The sequence below is a fragment of the Engystomops pustulosus genome, chromosome 3, assembly GCF_040894005.1.
Source record: "Engystomops pustulosus chromosome 3, aEngPut4.maternal, whole genome shotgun sequence".
In the NCBI taxonomy this organism is placed as follows: domain Eukaryota; kingdom Metazoa; phylum Chordata; class Amphibia; order Anura; family Leptodactylidae; genus Engystomops; species Engystomops pustulosus.
Genome location: NC_092413.1, coordinates 153262240 through 153289100, shown reverse-complemented (window position 1 = coordinate 153289100; position 26861 = coordinate 153262240). Strand labels below are relative to the sequence as shown.

The window sequence follows — 26861 nt, the reverse complement described above, 5'->3', positions numbered from 1 at the left end:
GGGGCGGGGGATTTCATCATATGCTTGTGCATGATAAATCTCCCCCATTTTTTAATAAAGTAGATTTTTTATTAAAAATATGGCACCAGGGTTCACATCGACCCACTTTCATACATGGGTTTACATGTTGATACACAGAGGTGCGTACACATATCCTGACTCACATATTCACACTTAGATCAGCCTCTGAGGCAGCAGGTAGCGAAATCACAATAGCAGAACAAATTTGTAATCTCTTCTCTGGAACAGTGTTTCTCAACAGTCCGGGGTCTGGGGTTGAGAAACACGTCTCCAAACAGTCACGTCATTTGTTCAAAGAAGGTATTGCAAACATTTTTTTGTTTCTGGTCTTTAATGAGTTCCCTAGTTCAATGACTAAGACATATGTTGTAATATCTCAGGTAGCTTCCAAAATGTTACCATTTTAATTGTATCTACTTTTAAATCCTTTAAAAACTTTGGTGCGTCAAGAACCATAATTAAACGATTAATGCCTGCCAAATTGATTTGAGTCATTTAAAATATTTGCACTCCTAATTATTCATCACTTCATAACAACTGAAAAAGTTTTTTTTAATATTCAGGGTAATATTAAACAATGCACCCACAATCCACTCTAAAACAAAAGCCTGGTGCTGAGGTCACCCAAAGATCCCTCAGAATCTACATGGTATATGGTGGCAAAGGTTCACACACACCCAAGATTTTGATTCATATGGTGGCAAGGGAACATTTAAGTCATGACTTCTGTGAGTGGAAGGGAAATTTGCCAGAGGATTATCTGTCTCTTGATTCAGTAAGATAATCCTGGATTTCAAGGGATGTGCCTCTGTCCTGGGCAGTATACTCCAACTTCAAATCAATCTGCATCCTCAGTGATTACACAATATTTAGGAAGGGATTCGTTAGCCTGTAGCACTACTGGATGATAACATGTGCAATATAATAGAAATGGCTATTTTTACATCTGCTGACATCAAAGACTAAAGTAGATTTGCTGATGGACGTAAGGAGAGATTTTTATTTGCTAGCAATGGAGTATACAGGGAGGGCCACTATGGAGGCATTGTGCAGTTTAGGTGCCACAAAGAAGGGCATTATACAAAATAAGAGCCATAGGGGCATATTTATCAGGGTCTCTGCGGCTCGTCAGTGGGGTGTGAAGGGAAGCAATGGGGAAGCGCGGCTAGCCGAGGGGAGGTCGTAGCTCGGAGTGTGCCGGCGCAGGGCATTACTGTTCCCATGCCGCCGCACTCGCTGCTGCCGGCGCCCTCTCTGGTGTAGAATAAATGCTGCGCAGCAGCCTGCCCGATACATCATAAAGCCGAGGCCTCTTGATGTATCGTGCGGCAAAAATGCTGCAATGGTCCTATCATGCGCTGGCACACGAGCACCGGCGTATGATAAATATCCCCCATAGGGTCTATTATACATTGTCTGTATTAAGTAATGCAGAAACCAGCACAACTTAATCTCAACCACTGATCTGTGCTTCCTTTGGGATGAATGAATATTCAGAGCTTAAATATTGTTAAAAGGTCCCCCTTTTCTTTTGTTTATGCAATATTCTCTGTGGCTTATTCTTAGTCCAGCCTGTTGTTGCTTTGATTTCACAGGAGCTGTTTGGATACAGAACATTGATGTGGAGACAAGTCTTGTGCATTATTGGATATATCTTTTCCCTTGGGTTTCTTCTCCTCTTATTTTATTGGAAACCAGAATGGGATGTCTGGTGTCAATGCACTCCATGTGACCTTCAGACAGCTAATATTATGTTACTGAGAACCACGGTATGTATATCCAATTTCACTGACTATTAGATTTTTAAATGGCTGCAAGCAGAAAACTTGAGGACCATAATGAACTGAGACAGAAATTTATAATATTTAATACTAAACTATTTGCCCATTACACATTTAAGTGGTGTGCTACAAGCTTGGTACGCAAAATCCATCCAGAAAGAACTGTTGCATGTAGGATTCTGGTCACTTCAAAGGGTGGAGGAGGTGCTTGAAAATTCTCATCACACATATACAATCCTGTATACCAGACATTTTGTTACAAACATACAAAACATACAAACGTTTAGTTGCTTCTGTGTTTTATTCTTTATCACTTAGTAGACCTGATGAAGCACCAGCTGTAGAGATGTGGAACATGTTGTCTGTTCCGTATATAAATGGATTTATACCTCTGGGAATCCTGACTATACTTGTACCACCAGAATGTTCTGTTTTTCACTCCGCTGTTTCCGGTCACATTCATTTCCCACAATATACCTGTGGTTTTATTTCTTCACAACCTTCTATACCAGACTCGCCACTTTTGAACTCAACTACTATCACACACCAAATATCTTTCACACTATACTGTTGAGAATCTACACACCACCCAGCTAGTTGATTTTTAACATAGCAACTATCAGCATAATGCACTAAACATAAGGTTCTGTATACAGGGTGGAGGTTGATCACTCAACGCTGCTTCCAACCCAATCTCATGGGCCAATATTTCCAAACTCTATCAAAAGCATTGAGATCTAGTGATAGAAAAAAAAGCAAAAAGAATCCCTACACACTAAATAACAATATAAATATATTATGATGCTGCAAATACAGTGTGGGACTGGGAAGCCTGGGCACAGCAGAAAAATCACCACCACTGAACAGCTAATACCTTATAACTACCTAATAATAATAAAAAATACACTATTTCCTAAAACAATAGAAAAACTATTTTAAGTTATTTTAAGTAGTCGCTTGCATACTTTTCCTTTCCCTCGGACTGCTAGCCCTAGACCTGTCTGTAACCTACACTCACCGGCCACTTTATTAGGTACACCTGTGCAACTGCTCGTTTACACTTAATTTCTAATCAGCCAATCACATGGCAGCAACTCAGTGCATTTAGGCATGTAGACATGGTCAAGACAATCTCCTGCAGTTCAAACCGAGCATCAGTATGGGGAAGAAAGGTGATTTGAGGCCTTTGAACGTGGCATGGTTGTTGGTGCCAGAAGGGCTGGTCTGAGTATTTCAGAAACTGCTGATCTACTGGGATTTTCACGCACAACCATCTCTAGGGTTTACAGAGAATGGTCCGAAAAAGAAAAAACATCCAGTGAGCGGCAGTTCTGTGGGCGGAAATGCCTTGTTGATGCCAGAGGTCAGAGGAGAATGGGCAGACTGGTTCGAGCTGATAGAAAGGCAACAGTGACTCAAATCACCACCCGTTACAACCAAGGTAGGCAGAAGAGCATCTCTGAACGCACAGTACGTCGAACTTTGAGGCAGATGGGCTACAGCAGCAGAAGACCACACACCGGGTGCCACTCCTTTCAGCTAAGAACAGGAAACTGAGGCTACAATTTGCACAAGTTCATCGAAATTGGACAGTAGAAGATTGGAAAAACGTTGCTTGGTCTGATAAGTCTCGATTTCTTCTGCGACAGTCGGATGGTAGGGTCAGAATTTGGCGTCAACAACATGAAAGCATGGATCCATCCTGCCTTGTATCAACGGTTCAGGCTGGTGGTGGTGGTGTCATGGTGTGGGGAACATTTTCTTGGCACTCTTTGGGCCCCTTGGTACCAATTGAGCATCGTTGCAATGCCACAGCCTACCTGAGTATTGTTGCTGACCATGTCCATCCCTTTATGACCACAATGTACCCTGTAACATCTGATGGCTACTTTCAGCAGGATAATGAGCCATGTCATAAAGCTGGAATCATCTCAGACTGGTTTCTTGAACATGACAATGAGGTCACTGGACTCAAATGGCCTCCACAGTCACCAGATCTCAATCAATAGAGCATCTTTGGGATGTGGGGGAACAGGAGATTCGCATCATGGATGTGCAGCCGACAAATCTGCGGCAACTGTGTGATGCCATCATGTCAATATGGAGCAAAATCTCTGAGGAATTTCCTCCAGCACCTTGTTGAATCTATGCCACGAAGAATTGAGGCAGTTCTGAAGGCAAAAGGGGGTCCAACCCATTACTAGCATGGTGTACCTAATAAAGTGGCCGGTGAGTGTATTTAGCAAATAATAAAAATCTTTATTTATATAGCGCCATCAAATTCCATAGCGCTTTTCAAATTAAATATTCACTAACAGCATAGTTCTCATTATTCACGATTTTCATTTTTTTTTAGGATGATTTTAAAAAATACACAAAGAAAAAAGTATTTTGGGTTGGGCCTTTTAAATCAACAGATAAAGGATTACAGGAGGTGATCTCGGATGAGAAATCTCTTATCAACAAAACTTTAATCAAGCCGGATTACAAGGTATGTTCTGTTCAGTATCTTAAGCTCTAAATCCGAATACTATGGCTGATTCGTATAATGCCAGGGGCGTAACATAGCAGCTGTTAAAGGACACCTGTCATCAGGTCTGTGTCACTTGTCCTGTCAACACTACCTGTTGGAGCAGCTCACAAGGATCCCATCCCAGCCTTTATCTAGTCAATTCATACATTAATCATTATAAAATCATCTTTTCTTTATTATGTAGATGAGGCTGGTCACATGGTCAGAGGCAGTGATGTCACCCCTGTTCCCCCTCCCCTCTCCTCCCCCTGCTCATGTCTGTGTGTAATGTATAGTAAAGCATTGCTTGTGTGTGTGCTGTATCTGCTGAAATGCTGCATCCTCCTAATACACAGAGACACAGACATCAGCTACACAAGTACCTGACATGTTCAGCTATACCATGGCTGCAGCCTGGAGCTGTTGTATCTCTCCTTTACACACACACACAGGCTGCAGGGGGCGTGGCCAGCACCAGGAAGCACATGTAGCAGCCTTTACAGCATTATATAGGCTGTCAGTCAAGCACTGGGGGTGTGGCTGTACCTCCCACTCATGAATAAGCTGGTCAGCTTGAATATGCTAATGACAAATTGGACATTTCACAGGTTATTTGCATACAACTTTAGGACCTCATTGCTTAGGTTTACAGGCATGTAGAGGGACAATGTAGGGATAGAGGCAATGCTTTCTAATAGTTTATGAAAATCTATTTAGATTAGGGGGGTTATTTTTCATGACAGGTTCTCTTTGCGTGCAGTGTCATAAGGCCCAGCCACCCAAACTGACAAACTAAAGAATGGAGCATCCGTACCATTATAAAGCATAATATGCAAATAACAGTACACACAATCCGCAGTACAACAAGAAATGTTATGGGAGGGTACTGCAGGACTGGAAACCCAGGAAACTCTACTCTGTACTTCCTGCCGTAGACTTCCCCAATGTGGTCTGCAGCTACTGGGCTGCATTAAATCATATCTGTGACCTCTGATCCCTGGAATAAGAAGACTGCCTGATAGTCAGTGGGTCGCATTTATTAAAACCCTTACTAAAGTTTTCTGTCAGACTTTGCACATTCTTTTATCTGCAAACATAAACAAAGTGTCCATGCCACAGATCCGTCGCACGCGACTCATTTGTGTCGCTGTTGCTCTATACCCAACACAACACAAAATTCGACAATGAAAGGGGCATTTTGGTGCACAGTTGCACCATGCACCACATTTAGCATGCAGAGTCTGACAGAAATGTGTTGTACAACCTATGTAAAAATTGGTGCGGTCTGTCAGAGCAGTGTAGAGAGTGCCAGATTCATGAAGAACAATTCCACAATTCATGAAACAGGCGCACCCTGCACACAACACAGGCAAAATGCACATAGTACAGTTTGCACTGTTTTTGATAAATGTGGACAGTATGTGTGTATGTATGTATACATGTGTATGAGTGTATAAATGTATGTGTGTATATGTCATATGTGTGTATTTATGCTATATATATATATTGTAGAAAGGCACAAGGTGTTGTGGTGGATGGTAGATACGTGTCACCGTGGTGCCGGGCCTTGGTGAAGTAAAAACCAATATTGCTGGTGTCAGCGGCATTCGGCCACTGACACACTTTTGTTATTTTAGCATAGCTGCAATGCAGCTGATCCGGGAAGGTTTTTTTCTGGAGCAGTCACAGTGCTGGGTGGGATGGCTACTCCCACGGTCCAGGCCAGGCTTACAGCCCTATGTAAAGCCACCTGTTTTAGGAGAAGGGTGGGTGGTTCCCTACCTGTGTGTAGCTGAGTGGAACACAGGGAATAGCAGAGCCAGAGCTGGGCCTTCCTGTGTGGGGAAGTCTGAGGACTGAAAAGGTGCTCCTAACCCAGGAGGGTGAAGTACGGTACTGTGTCTGTGAATGTGAACTGTGCTTGATAACATGGACTGAGATTTATCATATGGACTATGTGTTTTGTTTTGCCCTTTTTTCCTGTTATTTTTATGTCCAAAATAAAGACGCCTAAAGGCTACCATTTGAGTTGAACCCCTACAATATGCTATATTTCTGATATTCTGTATGTGTGTAAATGATGTATATGTGTGCATGGTGTGTGTATATACTCTATGTATGTGGTTATATACTGTATGCATATTTTCTAAGGGGGGGGGGGGGCATGAAGAAGTCTACTAAATACACCTCTGGTTTGGACTGAAAGTCCATTCTGCAGTGACCAAACCTCTCATTAGCAGAAAGAATCAAAAGGCTAGACTCAACTTTTCTGTGGAGTATTGTGAACAGTGACCCAAGGAAAAACCTCTAGAAAATTATGATGACAAAATTATGGTCTATTGTTTGGTGATTGGTGTAACCTACTGAAAATGTAGTTATAATCTTTCTCTGCGCTAAAGTCATTGCTATTTTCTAATTTGGATCATCAAAGTTTTTGAAAAATAAAGGTTTTATGTTAGTATACTTTGATTACAAAAATCCACCAAATATTGCTCAATGGAAATTACATTATATCTGAAAAATCAAGTGATCATACATAGTTCTCTAATTTTGATCTGCAGTGTATATATTTTGGTGAACATTTCTTATGCCAGAAAACTGGTGTAGACGCCCTGAAATAACCAACAGACATTTAGATTATTATACCATCACACCAGTTCAAGTTTACAGGCTGTAGCATATTTCTACGTCAGGAAGGACCATATATAATTTGTATCTACTCTGTAGTGTGTATATTATGTGTATATGCTGTGTGCATATATGTGTGTATGACTGTATACATACATGTATGTGTAAATAAGTGTATAAATGTGTGTATATATGAGTGTATAAATGTGTCTGATTGTATAAACATGTGTATACATATTTTTAAAGGTAATGGAGGCCCCTTGTCTGCTTTGGGCCCCAGCCTCTCCTACTTATGCCCCTACATGGTGCATCCACCTTGAGCATCATGCTGCATTGCAGTGATCCTGGGAAGTACACATTGCTCTAAAGAGTTCTATATCAAAATGTAGGTAACATTTTCTGTACAAAATAAAGGAATTGAAGGAAACCTTTCAAGTGAACTTAATGCCAATCCGCAGTCAGGTATAATAGATTACATGGAGATAAGTTTGTTATTCATTACAATATCTGTTCATTCTGGGAAGGGTAGCCTTTTAGTGGATGAGAGCTACTTATGTAAGTAGACTCAAAAGTACACTAAAAAGAACATGGTTAATTAGTTATAGTTATTATTTTCCCACAAAATGAATGAAATATTATTCTGCCAAGCTTCTCCTTCTCTCTGCTGCCTCTAGAGTGAACAACCTCATTACAAGGGAAAATCAAGCTTTGTAGTTGCCACAATACAATTAGCTATATTCTATGGTTTGTTTAAAAAAATGTTGAACAGTTAAAGAGAACCCGTCATGCAAAATAACCCCCCTAAACTAAATATATTTTCATAAACTGCCATTAGAGAGCATTGCCTCTATCCCTTCATTGTCCCTCTACATGCCTGTAAACCTAAGCAATGAGGTCCTAAAGCTGTATGCTAATGATCTGTAAAATGTCCAATGAAGCATTAGCATATTCAAGCTGTCCACTCTATTCATGAGTGGGAGGCACAGCCACACCCCCAGTGCTTGACTGACAGCCTGTATAATGATGTGAGGCTGTATAATGATGTGCTTCCTGGTGCTGGTGGCCACACCCCCTGCAGCCTGTGTGTGCATGTGTGTGTGTTTAGGAGAGATACAGCAGCTTCAGGCTGCAGCCATGTTACAGCAGAACATGTCAGATTCATGTGTAGCTGATGTCTGTGTCTCTCACCTGTATATTAGGAGGATGCAGCATGTCAGCAGATGACATACACACACTAGCAATGCTTTACTATACATTATACACACATACCTCCCAACATTTGTGAAAAGGAAAGAGGGACAAAATGGCGGCACGCGATCCCCCTAAGCCACACCCCCAATCACTCCCTGGCCACGCCCCAAATTTTAGCCATATTAAAATAATAAAAATCATCTCAATAAAAAAAAAAGTATCCTCATTGGGATTTGAACCCAGAACCTGCAGTGTCCATGTACAATAATAACACAGTGCCTCAACCAACTGAGCTATAGCCTCTGTGAATAACAAGGTGAAGAATTTTGGTAACTAAGAACTATGTCTTTTGTTACACTGTGACACAGATTTACTGCCTTGGTATATAGAGGAGGGATCTGCTCAGATTATTGTAATTATTGAGACTATTATTATTATTATGGAGATTATTATTATTATTATTGAGATGATTATTATTTTTACCATTATTAATAATCATCTCCATAATAATAAAAATAATAAAATGTATAATAATAATAATAGTCTCAATAATTACAATAATAATCTCTGATAAGATCCCTCTCTATATATCAGTGCATTAGTCTGTCACAATGTAACACTGGCTGATAACATGTCTTAGTTACCAGAAATCCTTAGCTCTGTATAACTGGGCTTATAGCTCAGTTAGTTAAGCTCCTGTCTATGGTGCAGAGGGTCCCAGGTTCAAATCTCAGCCTGGGCAAAACTTTATTTAATTTAATTATATAAAGAGCTTGTGTCTGGGGAAGCCCTGGAGACCATATATGGACAGATGCTGATCTGACCTGATGACGTGGTCCCTGCTCTCTCCACTAAGCCGACACTTCTCTGAAAAGGATTCCCTCCCGATGTCTGCTCTGGGGAACCCTAGGAGATGCAGTGACCATATATGGACAGATGCTGATCTGAAGCTGATGACGTGGTCCCTGCTCTGCGCTAAGCCCGACACTTCTCTGAAAAGGATTCCCTCCCGATGTCTGTAGAAGCCATTCTGTACTGTGAGTTCAGACTTTCAAAGTATTTACTATGCGGACACAGTGCCGGGACACAGCGGGACCTGGGGGGAGAATCCGTGACAATCTCATAGCTGCCCGTGACGCGGGGCAGAGGTACGAAAAACGGGAAAGTCCGGTCAAAATCGGGACGGTTGGGAGCTATGTACACAGACATGAGCAGGGGGAGGAGAGGGGAGGGGGAACAGGGGTGACATCACTGCCTCTGACCAGCCTCATTTACATAATAAAGAATAGATGATTTTACAATGATTAATGTATGAAATAACTAGATAAAGGCTGGGTTGGAATTCTTGTGAGCTGCTCCAACAGGTAGTAGTGACAGGACAAGTGACACAGACCTGATGACAGGTGTCCTTTAAGTAAATTCTGCATGGCTCCTTACTTAACATAACATTTTTATGCAGAAGTGAAAAAAAGCTCCATGTAGTGTCCCATAAGCACCGAAGCTATGATTTTGTTTACCTTTTGTTAGGTGCGCTGTATAAGAGTACAGAAAATCAGATATGCTTGGAACACACTGGAAGGAAATTTTCAAAAAATTGGGTGAGCTAATTTCTAATATTTTTCTACATAGTGGCCCAGATATATTAAAACTGGTGCATTCTGCATTACTTTTCTTTGCACTTGCTTTTTGCAAGTTGCGATACATAATTTAATAGGGTCGCACGCTCTTAGTTGATCCGGTCAGTTTTCAGAATACGACACAGTTGCACATATTTTTTCTTGGTGCACTTTACTTCATGCTGTTGTGACAGTATTGTGTCGCATCTCAGTAATAAATGTGTTGCAAACTAGAAATACACACTACCCCGCCCCTTTATGTGCACAGTATTAAAACATGTGGTGCATAAACATAATACTCTATATACATGTGCAAGCTCCGAAGGCACTTTTTTATATGCAACTATAGACAAAAAACTGCTGCAGACACAACAATATATCTGTGGGCCATTATGTATTAACATGTGTTGGTTAACGCCAAGTAATGTCTGAAGTTCCTGATCCTTATTTTTAAACTTCCAAATTTTATTCACCAAAAACATTGTTAATCCAATCACAGCTCAAAATACTTTTGGAGAACTAGTTGCAAAATTATATATATTCAATGGTCCCCCATTATTTTATTATGTGTTATTTCTCTTATCCCCATATATTCTTTGTGATTCAGGGCTCTAGAAGATGAGTACTCGTGTTCAGATGTACACACAAGGTTTGGTTCTGGTTTCACTAAAGAAGAGCAGGAAATGAGGTGAGTGGAAATAGGTAAAATAGTTAGAGGTTGGCAACTCCTGTACATAAGAGGTCATAAGTGTGCCATTAATGCTTTGTTTATATCCCTGAGTATTTAGTGATGCAGCAGTCCTGCTACTTACTTTTGTATCGTGTGTGGACCCTACATGCTTCTTTCTTTACATACTTGAGCTCTAGTGAATAAGAGGAGTTGCAGCAAGATGCAACTCCTCTCAGTCTCAATCTCTGTAATTGTGGATGGACAGTGAGAAGAGAGACACAGAGGGTGACGGCATTATGGACATGTTATCCCAAGTCCTGTGGCTAGGCTTCTTGGAAGTCAGACATGTACAGAAAGTTGCCTTATTTAAAGGAAGTCCACCATCAAAATGAAGCATGATAAAACAGGGACACTTACTAATAGGTGGGCACCATGACTGTGGTAAAATCCCCCAGAAGCCCTAATGACTCAATAGTATAATTTTAAAAGTTTGTTTTTAGAAGGGAGGAGGCCATGGATAACTAATATAAGAAGATTACCACAGGCACAGTGTGAATCTATAAGTATGTGTCCCTGGTTTACCATGTTTAGTATTCTTCTTTTTATAATAAATCTGTAATCCAACAGCAAAACTCTGCTTTATGCCTCCATATGAAATCAGAAATGGGAACAAGAGGGGGTTAATGGACAGCTAGAGCATGGATGTTATAGATTTGCAAAAAAATCATGCTACAATAACATTGTAGGATATGTCAGTGATCACAAATGTAGCCAAATGCAGGGACTGAGATGAAATGATCAAAAATAAAATACACAAACAAAATAAATATTTACACATACTTTTGCCCCCTACCTGTTGGGATTTATTTAAAACGGCTGCCATTGTGACTTGTCTGGCTAGAACATTGATGTTTTCATTTGTATCATTGACCTCAAAAAGGTGTCTGATGTAAGACTGATTGGTTGCCACAGGCAAATAGAACAGTTCTGCTCTCAGACGCTTTTGATAAATCTCCCCTATTGTTTATATGATGAGAAATTATGCAATTTTAAAATATATTTCTGTAGCAATTCCTTATGGTTTTCTAGATCTCTGCTTGTTGTCATTCTATAGAAAGCTTCTTTTTTACTTAACTGTTACAGTTATTTGAAAACCTATTAATTTAATAATTTTTCTTAAGTTTCTGAGATCATAACTATTTTGTTGGTCTACTATTTTACATCTTATTTATATGTTATTGTAATTATTGTTATTATACAGAAGAGAAGTATGTGGTCTGAACACAGTAGAGGTAGAAGTGACTCCAATCTGGAAGCTGCTTTTTAAAGAGGTGAGTTTGTTTTTTAATCACAAGAAAAAGTACAGCACAATTTTTTTTAAAAAAAGTAGCCAATGCAGAGTGGAGGGAGCTGTTAGTTGAAAAGGAGGTGGGTGTCTTAATCATTATTGATAACCCTCTCTGCTTGATTGGCAATAAAAAAAAAAAAGCTGTCAATCACTTTCTTTTAATGTCAATCAGCAGCTAACAACAGCAGATTCCTGCACTTCTAAATCCAGAAGTACACTGGACTATGTCTTTTTCACAGAAAGATCTAGACCAGTGGTGGCGAACCTATGGCACGTGTGCCAAAGGTGACACTCAGAGCCCTTTCTGTGGGCTCCTCCTCAGCACACCAGACAGTTCCAAGCAACTTAAAAGATGCTGCTTTCAGTCATATTTTGATAATTACTTCGCTACTTGGGACTGTAGGAAAGGGAGAATGAATAGACAGGGCCGAATTATCTTTGAAGGACCTCCTGCTGGCCCCACGATTCTCTGTGGGACAGTGGAAAGAAGCTAAAATGATGCAAATTTTCCACCTTTCTACTGTGTTGCAGTTGTTGAAGAACAGGGAGCAGCAAGTTACTGCTTTAATTTTTGATTGCACCTTGCGATAAATAAGGGGGGTTTTGAGTTGCTTTTTGGGCACTTGGCCGCTAAAAGGTTCGCCATCACTGATCTAGACCATTCTCCGTCTGAATGCTGTAACCCCAAGCTGAATTTCATAGTATCCCTAGGTTTGTCCTGTTATTTAGAGGTTACCAAGCTTTATATTCCTTTTTTGTAAACACATGGACAAGAAAAGACTACATTTTAGCATTTTTTGTTTTAATATTTTTGCTTCTTTTATTGTATGGGTAAAATAGATATGTTGGACATGTGTTTATTATAAAATAATACAATTAAAACTAAATGTGTATTTTATTCTATAGTTTTATTATTTTAACTTATTTTTCAAAAAAAACATATTATAACATTGTCCTACCTTTGACCAAAGGATAAAAAGATTACAGAAACATTACACTGTCACTGAATTAAAATAAAGCTTCATCTTAAAGCATAACATAATATAACCACAGGAACAAAATGATAACAGAGAAATTTGTAAAAGTCGGGTTTATGAGTCATAAATCCTGTGAAAAGTCTTAGTACTGATAATACTGTATGTTTGAATCCTGTGTGGTTTGCTCCTTTATACCTGGTCAGCCAGGTCTTTTCTGTGCCTTCTGGGCATCCAGGCGAGTTTTTCCTCATCTATGATGAAGTTCTGACTGGACAACTCCAGATATGTATCTTAAAATTTGGGGCACTTTTTCAATTAGCTTGGTATTATGGGAGTAATTTGCACCTGAACTGACCATTTTCAGGAAGTTTTCTGACTTGTTAGAAGTGGTGTCTGTAAAAAGGAACTAGCCAATTAATATTAGGTGCAAAGTACACTAAGGGGAGTTAAACACTAATTTAGTTTTATTCATATTCATTTGATGTATTTAAAGATATTTGAAATGTGACTGTTATTATCCATGATTAACCCGTTACTGACATGTGACCTTAATATTACGTCACATGCAGGGTGAGGGTGCATGGAGAGGGCTCACAGGCTGATATTGCAGCAAAGGCTTACCGTTAACACCCACAGTCGGTGCTAGCACTGATTGCGGCTGTTAACTCACTGTTCGTGGCGGCTTCATCCGTCGCCTTGACAGCCTCTTCTTCCGAAGACCCGAGGCTGTCTCGTTTTAACCCTCTCATTACAATGTGCGAACAGCACATTGTAATGAATGAGGAGGAAAATCCCCATATACTGACATACTGTAGCATGATATGATAGGATCTATCAGACAACCTAGGGTTAAAGTATTCTAGGGAGCCAGAAAAATAGTTTAAAAAAAATAAAAAAGTTAAAAAAAAAATTATAATAAAAAGACTAAAAATTAAAATCCATCCCCCCCTTTCCCTAGAACTGTTATAAATAAACAGTAAAAAAAATCATAAACGCATTAGGTATCACCATGTCTGAAAATGCCGGATCTATCAAAATAAAATATGTTTTTCACTGTGTTTAACTCCGTAATGTAAAATAGCACCCAAAGTCGAAACTTTTTTTGTCATTTTAAAAAATATAAAAAATTCTATAAAAGGTGATCAAAAGGTCATACTTTTGTAAATAGATGGAAAAATTATAAAACCTATACAAATTTGGTATCTCCCTAATCACACCGACCCAATGAATGAAGTAAACATGTCATTTGGGGCGCACAGTGAAATCCGTAAAATGCAAGCCCATAAGAATACGGCGCATATGCATTTTTTTACCAATTTCACTGCATTTGGAATTTTTTTCCCACTTCCCAGTACAAACATGGAATATTAAATACTACCATTTTAAAGTGCAATTTTTTACGCAGAAAACAAACCATCACACAGCTAAGTGCATGGAAAATTAAAAAAGTTATGTATTTTTGAAGGTGGGGAGTGAAAAATGAAAACACAAAAACAAAAAAGGGGCCGCGAAGGGAAGGGGTTAAAAAACAAGAGAAAGTAATTTTCCCAATTAAATTATGATAAAATATTCAGGCAATATAGGCAGGTGATATATTAAAAATATAGTACCTTACAGTTCCTTCTTCTCACTGTGCCAACCATCGAGTTCCCGCAAGGACAGTCACAAAGCCCACCAGCGTGTATGCCAAACTGCTAGCATACCAGGACTTTCTCAAACTCCAATGGCCCTTGCCTATTTATTTGAGAAAGCCAAGCAAAATAACCTAGTTGCAGGGATGAATGGAGGAGATGTGAACAGCAGTAGACATAAGAAGAACTTAGGGGCAGTAGATTGGAAGTCACAATACTCAATCAGTGTTTGTAGTAAGACCCACACAGGAATCAAAATTTCAGAAATATCGAAACCGCAACCACTAGTAGTCAAGCGTAAAAATACAACAGGATCCTGACATAATCCTAAAAATATGATATACTAGCTGTAGCTCCCAGCGTCTCTGTATTTGATAATTTCTGTCACTGACAGTACCTTTTTTATAAACTTCTTTGACCGTCGCTGTCTCTGATTTTCTGTCAGTGACTGTCACTCTATGAGTGACTGTCTCTGGCAGTCTTTTTGAGTGACTGTCTATCTCTCGCTGTCTCTTTCAGTGACTGTCTGTCTCTTGCAGTCTCTTTCAGTGACTGTTTGTCTCTGATGCTCTCATTCAGTGACTGTCTCTGAAACTTTCATTCCAGTCTCTGTCTCAGAATGTCACTTTGTCTATGGGGAGATTTATCAGAAGTGTCTGAGAGCAGAACTGTTCAAGTTGCCCATGGCGTCGAATCAAAGCTCAAGTTTAATTTTTGCACAGCTTTTTTAAAAATACTGCTGAACTCTGATTGGTTTCCATGGGCAACTGGAACAGTTTTACTTCAGATATTTCTGATAAATCTCCCCCTATCTCTGTATCCCTATCCCTCTTACCTCGCACATGAGCTGTCTTATACTAATTACCTATAGTAACCAATAAATGCTCAGAGCTCATATTAATGACCTGTGGCAGAACAGCAATCAATCACGCCTCAGCTTACAAGTGCTACGGCAGCAGCAGACAATGGCTCCTGTATATGGTGGTTAATAAGTAGATTTTGGAAAACAAGGGGTGAAAATGGCATTCTCTGGGTCAAAGGCAGCGATTGTGAAAAATTTGGTGATTGTAAATGCAATGGTACAGATTCCTTTAGTGGATTTACATACATGCATACATACATACCCTCAGCTTTATATATTAGACTAGCTGTAGCTCCTGTAATTGCCCGGGATAGTAAGTAGTCACTGACTGTCTCAGTCACTGACACAGTCTATCTCTGGCAGTCCCTTTCAGTGACTGTCTGTCTTTGGCAGTCTCTTTCAGTGACTGTATGTCTCTGATAGAAAAGAACACAGCACACATCCTTTTGAATTCTTTTTAGTTTTTCTTTTAATTCAAATATCATGTATTTGCATCTCCACCAAAAGTGCAATATTCATTAAAGCGAAAAAAAAATCACAAGAATATTTGTGTGAAGTTTTGGTCATCTGAAGACAAATATATGGAGCATATTTTATATCATTTGATATATATTGGTTAGCATTATTTATCAAAAATGCTTTAGGACAAATATTTTGCTTTGTTCTTTTCTATTGGATATTTGGATTGAGAATCTGATAAAAGCACCATCCCACACAATTGGAGAGTGGCACCCTTGTTTACCAAACATTGGGGCACATTTACTTACCCGGTCCAGTCACGATCCCGCGGCGCGTTGTCGGACAAGGATTCGGTTCTGCTGGGATTCACCAAGGTCGTGCGCCCGATATCCAGCAGTTGTCACTGCTACGCTGAGGTCCGCCGGAGTTCATCTTCTTCTTCCTGGTGCAAAACATAAATATTTGGGAAACCCGACGAAAGTGCGGCGTTCGGACCCTTAGTAAATGAACCCCATTGTCTCTGATAATCTCTTTCACTTATTCAAGTGACTGTCTCTGTCTCGAGCACTCTCATTCCAATGACTGTTGGTCTCAGGAACTCTCATTCCATTGACTGTCGGTCTCGGACACTCTTATTCCAGTGACTGTTGGTCTCAGGTACTCTCATTCCAGTGACTGTTGGTCTCGGGCACTCTTATTCCAGTGACTGTCTGTCTCGGGTACTCTCATTCCAGTGACTGTGTGTCTCGGCACTCTCATTTTAAGTGACTGTCTGTCTCGCACTCTCATTTTAAGTGACTGTCTGTCTCGGGCACTCTCATTCAAGTGCTTTTCGGTCTTTGACACTCTCATTTCAATGACTGTCTCTGTCTCCGACTGTCATGTTTATCAGAACTGCTCTAGTTGCCCATGGCAACCAATCAGAGCTCAAGATTCAATTTCCCACAGCTGCTTATAAAATGACAGCTGATCTATGATTAGTTTCCATAGGCAACTGGAATAGTTTTACCTCAGATAAGTCTCCACCTATCTCTGTCTCTATCCTTCCTTCCTCATACATAAGCGTCTTCTACTCATTGTCTATAGTAATCAATCACAGCTGAGAGCTCATATTAATGACCTGTAGAAGAACAGCAGCCAATCACGGCTCAGTTTTCAAATGCCACAGCAGCATCAGCAATAGTTTCTGTATATGTTGGGTAATAAGTGGATTTTGGAAAGCGCGGGGTAAAAATTTTGTCTTAAAACCTGGTCTAAAGATGTTTCCTGAGTCACAGGCAACAACTGTACAAAATTTGGTGATTGCAACAGTACAAATTCATTTAACAGAGATACACACAAACACATACATCCAGCTTTATTTATTAATAATCAAATAATACTGAGCTCTGTGATTTCTTACAGGTTTTGAATCCTTATTATATTTTTCAAGCCTTCTCTTTGAGTCTTTGGTTCGCTATTGGTTACATTGAGTATTCGGCCGTTCTCGTTGCCATAACCCTGCTTTCCATTGGTGCCACTATATACAATCTGAGGATGGTAAGTGATGTCAGATTCTATATAGTTTATTACAACTTTTTTGGGTAATTTCTTATAATTAATTACATTATTTCTTCACAGCAATCTGTTAAATTACATAAAATGGTCTCATCTAATAACAGCATGAAGGTCACCATTCTTGGCAAAGATGGAGGTAACTGGATTATCAATATTTAGCTCTTAGTTATTAGTTATCTAGATAAAGTTTAACTTTATTAGGAAAAGGTAAGCTTAGAAATAAATGTATGTTTTCACATTATTAGCTGTATAATGGGGGCCTCATCAGCAAACATGTTACTTTACTCTGTATGCCAGATCTGACACTTAAAGTAAATGTATGAAAAACATATTTGTTTTAATCTTCTGATTCATTTGTAAGTAGTTCTTTTGTGGGTGCTGTCGTCTTGATTGAGCTTCTATTCTATTAACAACATTTAGTGGCACGCCTTACAGCAGCCACAAGTCTATTGACAACAATAGACCAACGCTGATATCTGTGGGAGAGATTTCTAGGCATGATCTGTTCAGATTGGGGAACTAGATAAGCTGTAGCTTCATGTAATGTCAGTGGTGGATGCAATGATAGTGTTTGCTATAGAGCTGTCATCTTCCATTGTAATCCTGTAAAATGGAATAAAAATTCCTATAGAATTGGCAAACGTAAGTCTGTTATTAGGCTTAATGAGCACATATTGCAGAAATAAGTATTATTTTTAAAAATTATTATAATTATTCACATAAAAACAAGGTTAAAATAGTTTTTTTAAACACCTATTCAAATTTCAGCTGCAGATGGACAAGCTGGTCCTTTCTGAGCTCCTATCCTGGGAACAAAATAAAAGCCCCTTATTTTGTCATTCATATTTAACACTATACTGTAATATTGTACACTATTTCCACCAATGATTTTTCATTAAGGATGTTATCATGGATTACATGGTCAAGAACTGAATTTACATTTTCTCTTCAGATATACAAGAACTTGAATCTCAGTACTTGGTTCCTGGAGATGTCATGATTTTGACAGGGAGGAGAATCTATTTGCCTTGCGATTCCTTATTAATTACTGGAAGCTGTGTTGTTAATGAAGGAATGTTAACAGGTAAAAATGAAAAAAGAAAGTTTGCATTGTCATATTTGACTCGATCACTATATGGACATTTGTTCGACAAAATACAAGGGTGGTAATAAAAATTAAAATATTTCAATGGACATCAGCAGTTCTGACCATCAAAACCTGCAGACAATGTTATGTATTGATCCTAGAGACCTCAATCATACCAAGTATAAAACTGATACAGTATATACCCGAGTATAAGCAGAAGTATCTAGTTTTGCCACCAAAAACTCGGAAAACCTATTGACTCGAGTATAAGCCGAGGGTCTCCCAGTATATAGCCAGCAAGTCCCTTGTAGTATATAGCCAACCCCCAGTAGTATATAGCCTACCAGCCCTCAGTAGTATATAGCCTGCTCCCAGTAGTATATAGCCTGCCAGTCCCTGTAGTATATAGCCTGCCAGCCCCTCAAAGTATATAGCCAGCCCACCCTTTATTATTATGTATTCCCTGCCAGCAACCTGTAGGGTATAGCCTGTGGGTAAAAAAAAAAACTAAACTGATCACTCACCACAATTGTGCCAAGAGTTGTTGGCTCTTCAACAAGCTGCTTGCCTATTGTCCCGCAGCCCATCCAGGCCTTGTCTACAGATTTGTCCCTGTTGTCTTTAGACAACTCTTTGGTATTTCCCATGATGGAGAAGTTGGAGTGTCAATGATGTAGTGTGTGGACAGGTGTCCTTTATACAGGAAACGAGTTCAAGCAGATGGAAATAATACATGTAACGAGTGCAGATTAACACAGAGAGAAAGAATTCTTACTGTTTGGAAGGGTATCAAATACTTATTTGATGCAATAAAATGCTAATTAATTTTTTTTTTAAATCATACAATATGAAAAGTGTGTAGAATGCTTACAGCCTTATGATCCATGATTGACTTGAATGAGATTCCCCCCAATAAGAATTTTACCTCCTATCTTGAAGCAGTCAAACTTGAGACAACCCCTTGAATGGGGCTGAAAACTGTATCCATTAAATAGTTAAGAGGGTTTTTTTTACAGACGCTTTGGGGTCTCCTTATCAAATAATATCCCTATTAAATATTGCCTTTTTTACTGGTATGTTTAGGCGAAAGTGTTCCAGTGACAAAGACTCCATTGCCAAATGTCGACAATTCTGTTCCATGGAAGGTACACAGTGGTGAGGATTACAAAAGACATGTGCTCTTCTGTGGAACTGAGGTCATCCAGACTCAAGCTTCCCAAAAATGTTCAGTAAAAGCTGTTGTAGTAAGAACAGGTAATGTGAATATAATTAGTGTGTATTATAAACATATTCCAAATATTGAAATGTGAGTTTATAGATCAATAATACACAGACATGATCCACATGGGGTGCACCTGACTTAAGTAAACTTAAGAGTAGGACTAGTTCCAAATTGTTAAGGGAGAGTTGTCTTGAGGCTGCCATTCAAGCAGGGCAAATGTAAAGGATTGTGTTGTCTACATATATACTTGTAGACAGCGACAGCTGATTCAGCCAGTGACTGTCTAACTGGTCCAGCATGTGTATTACTATGGGGGGGGGGGGTTGTGATCTCTCTATATAATATCTTTTATTTAATGAATATTATTTTCAATGTTTTAGGATTTAATACAGCAAAAGGTGACCTTGTTAGGTCTATCCTCTACCCCAAGCCAGTTAACTTCAAACTCCATAGGGACGCAATCAGATTTCTGATGGGGCTAGTTGCTGTTACGGTGATTGGCGTGATTTACACAGCTATTGTCTATGCAAAAAGTGGTGTAAGTAGCTTACATTATAAAGAAAATTTGATCCATGATATAATAACGTAATAGCAACAGTTATTTTCACATCAACAACTGTGGACTATTCCTTATGTGTGTGGTCTGCTCCAGGTTTCAGTAGGCCCCTGGGCGACAGAGCCTCAGAAGGCCCTTTTGCCGTAAAATCACACAGTGGAATTAAAAATCCAGAAACTAAAACAGTCTCCTGTTCCCTAAAATATTCCCTGGTTTGTCATCCCAAACAGCCCCCTTATGGTTATTTTATATACAGCCCCCTCATGGGTATTTTATATAACGCCCCCCTTGCACCCTATGAATTACTTAGATACCGCCCCCTCACCCCTATAGATTCCTTATGTACAGCCTTATGTGGGCTCCCCCTCCCAGCAGCATTGGGGCCTGCCACTTGCCCAGGTATACCAAGTGCTGGTGCCGGCCCTGCTTATGTATTCGTAGTATATTGCTTTACATAAGTTTAAGTGGTTGGGGTGTCACTTGTTCAGGGCCCTGTGCAATGCCACCAGGTGATCCCTGAGAGGCCAGAAATTCACCTTTTTGTCATTACCATATTGTCAATGGTAGAAGTAGGATAGGGGCTCTCCAAAGCTGAAATTACTGTTAAAAACGTGATTTATATTAACATTAGGTGCCAGTGAGGCATCTGCAAAATAATCATTGATTCATATCTTAAAAGGGTTTGCCTATGAAAGAAAGCTCTCAAATTTTATAGGAAATCTACCATTTGTTTTTATGCATTACGAACCAAACATACCTTTAGAATACAGTAGCTACACTGATGCATAAACATATCTTGTTTAATCCCTGTACTGAGTGGTTTTGCTGAAAAATCAATTATAAATTTATTATAATGAGGTTGTTCCTGTGGCTGCCCTGGCACTTCTCCTCTAACCCTAATTATGCACTGCTTCAGATAATGCTCTATTCACTGTCTTGTCCATGACAGGCAAAAGTAATCAATCGCTGCATCATCCCCCACTTGCTGTGTATGAGTCATCCAGCTCAGGTTGATTAGTCCTGCCTGAACAGTTGTGAAGCTCTGTGAAACACAGCAGACAGTATGCACCCAGCTTTCCCAAGCTCCTGTATTTTATAAATGTTTTTTGTGCAAAGTCACTTGGATAAGGGATTTAACAAGATATATTTCTGCATCAGTGTAGCTACAGCATTCTCAAGGTATGTTTGGTTCACAATCCTTTAACAGCCTAGTGGTGTTTACACAATAAACATAATTTTAAATTTTTAACCCCTTACTTTACAATTTTATTCAGTTTTATTGCTGTTTTAGCTCCTATCAATCCCTAGGCTGCTCAGTGCAAAATTTTTGCACTTCACAAAACTAGTTTTCTGTAGTGTTCCCAGAGTTTTTACCGGAATACAAATGTGAAAATTTTGACTTTTTTAAAAAAAAAAGTCAAAAATGTTTGCGCAAATCTAAGGCTGCCTCTCACCAGTAGTAGAAAATAGTTCCAAAAAAGTTGTTCCACTCTGTTGGGGCAGTGCAGGGGGCACATTATACATCATTACGATTTGTAGCCAGCACATGTTTTCTGGATAGCACTCTGCAGTGCAAGACTATCCTTATATACTATAATTAAAAGGTAAAATATTAGTTAACAGGGAATAGTGATCATAGGTTTGAGTTATGTTTTTGATAATGTAATCTTGTATTTGTGCTTGAACCACCTTTAGGCTTCCACAAAAGACACCGTCTTGTGGTCACTGCTTCTTATTACTGTCAGTATTCCAGCAGCTCTACCGGCAGGAGTCACAGTCTGTATTTTGTACTCCCAAACTCGGCTTCAGCGAAACGGCATATTCTGTCTAAGTGCCCAAAGGATTAACATGTGCGGGCAGCTAAATATTATCTGTTTTGATAAGGTAAAGTATTGTAACATTGTTTTGAAGTAAAGCACCAGATGCATGTGGTAATTGGTTCACCTATTAAATATAAATGATATTGTGGTAGAAGCTGTTACAATAACAATGGTTTTCTAGTTGCCTGCCAATGGGTGGGGCTTCTGAGCGAAGTTATATAAATTGAAAGTAATGAGGTGGGGTGGAAAATGTTATAGAAATTCTCTACAATGCTGATACATATTAAGCAACTTATAGGTCTTTAAAAAAATCCAACATCTGTCACTATACATTTCAGGACTATACCTGTCCTCAATAATATAACTAAATCTGCCATTGTGTTCTTACCTAGTCAAATCACCACAACAATGAATATATTAAAATCAAACCCACTGATTTTACTTATATCCTTGAATGGCTCAATATATAATGTTAATTTATCTAGACAGGTACCTTAACTGAAGATGGAATGGAATTATGGGGTATTGTGCCTTCAGATGGAGAAAGGTAAGTTCATCACAACTCCTATAATCAATATATTTGAAAGGGAGATGAGCAAAAAGTACTCTGTCATGGCCACTACAATGTGGATGAAGCCTTCTGCTCATTTGCTCCTTCTTCCATGTACTGTATAGTTCTCCCACATAACAAACAGCAGGTTCTAAACAAACCTAAGCAATTTGTCTATGGGCTAATCCTAAGGGCATTATCCAAGTGTCCTTGTCAGGAAAGCTATTGCTATAGGTGGGTTAGAGTACACCAGTCTACAAAGCACCAGAGATTACCCAGAAAAAAAGTCCAACATTCCAAGTCCAGGTGGCATTCCGGCAGAATCCAAAACACAAGACATAGTTTTGGCAGGCAGAAACTGATAAGAGCCAGGTTAAGGGCCTCTTTGGCCATTTAAATCAAGCAGGCATTCCTTAGAACCCAAGAATCGCCAGGGGAATCAGGCAAGGTGTAGTCTGGTTGGCTTCAATTGAGCAGATGAGGGAGAAGCAGCATGGTGTGCTTGTTGGAACAGTTGATAGTCCACACTAACCTGATGTTGTTAACCTATCCTAATGATGTTAATATTTTAATATTGTTTTGTTGTGATCATATGTGCATTGCCTTGCAGTTTCCAGGAAAAATATTGCTTTACGCCTGAGACTAGCTTGTCATGGAGTCCACTACTAGCAGGAATGGTCAGTTGTCATTCTTTGATTGTATTGGATGGAACAATACAGGGGGACCCATTGGACTTGAAAATGTTCCAGGGTACAGGCTGGGTATGTTCTGTGTAACCTAGAATTCTTTACTGTCATGTTTATGAAAATGTTCCATTATATTTCTGTTCTGTTCTAGCCCAGTATTTAAACTGTTTTATCAAGGTAATGGGACTGATGAGAGCTGTTTCTAGCACATAGAGACAGTAGTGCAGATTTATCAAACAGTGGCACTCCGCTTCCTTTGCACGTAATTGTGACTAACTCAAGACTTGTACATGGTTGGTATTCATCCATAAAAGCCATGATAAATCCCAACCAATGTCCAACTAGCACCACAATTGGAACATCACAATTTAACATAATGCTAAGGTATTGATTAAGACAGTAGGCATGGTGGGGTGATTTACTATTAAAAATGTTCCAAAAGTTCTGATGTAAATGCCATGCACTAAGTTTATTCAAAAGAAAAAAAGTAGTTGTGGATTAGACAGTATCATAATGCAACTGATTTATCATTCACCATTAGATACTCGCATAGTTTATAACAGATAAGTCTGACTTTGCAATGTCTAGCTTACAGACAATATTATCAAATTTACTTCATTGAATACATTTGTTAGTTTAAAAATGATCCTATAGCATTAAATCACTAAACATCCAAGTATTCATCTTACCACCTAGGAACTTGGGAACACAATTCAGACACAAAGGGGCAGATTCCTTGAGCTGTCTGAAAGTCAGGATATTTCTAGTTGCCCATGGCAACCAATCACAGCTCAGCTTTAATTTTGCCAGCGCTCATGAATATTTTAAAGGGGAATTGTGATTGGTTGCCATGGGCAACTAGAAATATTCTGACTTTTAGACAGCTTGAAAAATCTGCCCCAAAGATTTTATTGTTCAGTGCATGCTTCATAGATTCTTTCAGAACATAGTTACGGTAATTGAAACTTGCTAAAATTATGACATCAGATCAGGTTGCAGAGTATGTTTGTATAATGATGTACAATGTGATCAGTATTTATTCATTTATACATTTAGGTTTTACAAGACACTGACCCGATAAACAATGAAGATGAGGAATCACAGCAGCATAAAATTGTGAGACCTGGACCAGATTCTAAAATGGTAAACTCTCTATAAATCTCTCATCAAAATATGGTATGGAACCTATATATAGAGAGAATAAACAGGGCAGAGTAGCCATTTCTCAAGATTATTATTTTATCAGAAATATTTATTTAAACAAAATAATGATTTTGCAATCTGCATTTAATACATTCTGAATAATTTAGAAAGTAAGAATAAAAAAGTTAATTGCATGTCTAAGTATTCTGTGTGAATCCAAAAAGTACAAAAAGGAGGGAAGGGTGGAGTAGCCCCCCAGCCCCGTCAACACCACTAGATGCAAGAGCCAAAATCCAAACAGGGCTTCAAAATTCATAAAACATAACTTTTAATAATGAGTTTCTAAAATCAGTCAACAAACCAGCAAGATAGAAAACTGTCTGACCAGTTGCACAATCAACCTGATGCTGCATCAGCTTATCACCAGTAAGAACACATACCATGACAGCCTCGGATCTTTGGCAGACCCAAGGCTGTCTGGTTTCTGCAGTTTGGTTACAATGAGCCAGTGGATCATTGTAATGAATGCTGTGCAAAAATGCCACATACTGCAATACGGTCTTATTGCAGTTTATGGTAGGAACGATCAGACCATCTAGGGTCAAAGGACCCTAGAGCAGTGATGGCGAACATTTTAGAGACCAAGTGCCCAAACTGCAAACCAAAGTCCATGTAATCATCGCAAAGTGCCAACACGGCTATTTAGCCCAATATTAACCGAAATTACCACTCTAAAAGGGACATATAATACTGCCGCACGATGACCTTTACCAGTAGAACAAGATAAATACCACTATACTGATTCAACAGACCACTAAAGAAAGACCAACATCACATCCTAAACAGGGGTGGAAGGCTATGATGCTTTAGCTGCTCATGGAACAAATATTGACAGTAGCAGGAGCAATAAGAAGGATTGGGGAGTGTAGGGCAAAGTGTGTATTGTAGGGTGAAGGGTATGGAGCCAAGGTGAATTTTGAATCAAATCACAACATATGACAGCCATCTACCCTGTCACATACACACTTCCCTTGGTCCAGAGTCAGTGAGGGCGGTGTAGTGCACCCCAGGGTCACAGGCAGCATAGCACAGCAACATGAGATCTGGGCCAAGGGCAGTATATATGTGGCCATGGATCTCTGTCATACAGGGCAGTTTGGGACACTAAACTATAAGCACCTATAGTTGTTCAGTGTCCCAAAGCTGCCTGACAGGTCCAACTTTGAACACTCAGCTGCTGCCTTTGAAAACCACACAGAGCAGCTCCTGCCCTCCTCCTCAGGGGCTGCACATATACCTTATCTGTACTCAGCTGCAGCTGTGGCCATTTTACCTCACTCTCCTTGTGTTCGAGGCTGCAGGAGAGGATGGGGAGGGAGAGGAGGGGCGGGCACTGACCTGCTGCTGTGTCTAAGGCAGCACTATCGAGCACAGAGCAGGTCAGGATGCAGCCTAAAGGGAGATAGATCACTGGATCTATCGGGATCAGCAGCTTTTCCTGCTTGCCGAAGCTTCACTGATCAATAAAGAGAAAGCAGGGGAGATGGTGCGCATGCCCAGAGAGAGGGCTCTGCGTGTCCTCTCTGGCACGTGTGCCATAGGTTCTCCACCACTGCCCTAGAGGGTCTAAAAAAAAATAGTTCAAATGAAAAAATACAATTTAAAAATAAAATATTTTAAGGGGTTAAATTAAAACATATTATTTCTAATCAGGTTCCAGTGGAAGGTTTGGCGATCCTGCATCAGTTTCCGTTCTCATCCAGCCTGCAGCGCATGTCCGTCATTGTTGAAGTCTTGGGAAGCGATGAGTTTCTTGTTTTTATGAAAGGAGCTCCAGAAATGGTGGAAAAATTTTGTAATCAAGAAACAGGTATTAATATGAGGATAAAAATTATTGACCCTAAACAGAATGCATTCTTACCTGTCTACCGATTCCTGTGTCACCATGATACATCAGATTTTTGACTATGATTTTCCAAAGGGTAAGGGAATAGGAGACCACTCTGTACTTGCCAAAAGCAGCCAATATACTTAGATATTGGAATTTTAAATAGATTAAATACATTGTTTAAGCAGGCCTTCTACAATTAGGTATGACCATGCACAAATATTGTGGGCCTTGGGATGGAATGATAAGCATGGTGTATGTCTTACATAATATCTTTTGTCATTCATTTTCCTTTTTTTTTAAACTTGTTTTTATTTATTTTTTCATAAACATACATATAATATTCCAACATAAAAATTTGTACATTGGGATTCTTGTCTTGTCTGTTATTTTATTTTGGAAAACTCAAAAAAATTCACAAAACTTTCGTACATGCACCAATGGGAATCAGATTTAAATGCTACCTTCTCAGATATCCAATGGATAAAAGCAATTCAAACAGCAAACACTTTACTTTGATGCTCCTCACACCAAGAAACCATCACAAAAACACGCATGAGATGGTATTTTACTCCTTCACGTTTAAACAAAATGTTTCCTACAACTTCCCCATTGTGTTGGAGAAACTGCGGTGGCAGAGGTTCCCTACCTGACCA

At 39.3% G+C, this 26861-nt stretch overlaps 1 protein-coding gene across 2 annotated transcripts in view; it reads left to right on the top strand.

Moving 5' to 3' along the window:
• Positions 1-26861, top strand: part of LOC140122124 (probable cation-transporting ATPase 13A4) — an 85718-nt gene that overhangs the window by 13094 nt on the left and 45763 nt on the right. For both annotated transcript variants that reach the window (XM_072142615.1, XM_072142616.1), the window contains exons 2-16: positions 1617-1790; positions 4159-4293; positions 9661-9731; positions 10357-10437; positions 11681-11750; positions 17101-17235; positions 17317-17389; positions 18206-18337; positions 19424-19594; positions 19943-20100; positions 21814-22002; positions 22424-22485; positions 23099-23249; positions 24231-24317; positions 26031-26187. In XM_072142615.1, coding sequence (XP_071998716.1) covers positions 1617-1790; positions 4159-4293; positions 9661-9731; positions 10357-10437; positions 11681-11750; positions 17101-17235; positions 17317-17389; positions 18206-18337; positions 19424-19594; positions 19943-20100; positions 21814-22002; positions 22424-22485; positions 23099-23249; positions 24231-24317; positions 26031-26187 — 1846 coding nt within the window. The remainder of the gene's footprint in view (positions 1-1616; positions 1791-4158; positions 4294-9660; positions 9732-10356; positions 10438-11680; positions 11751-17100; positions 17236-17316; positions 17390-18205; positions 18338-19423; positions 19595-19942; positions 20101-21813; positions 22003-22423; positions 22486-23098; positions 23250-24230; positions 24318-26030; positions 26188-26861) is intronic.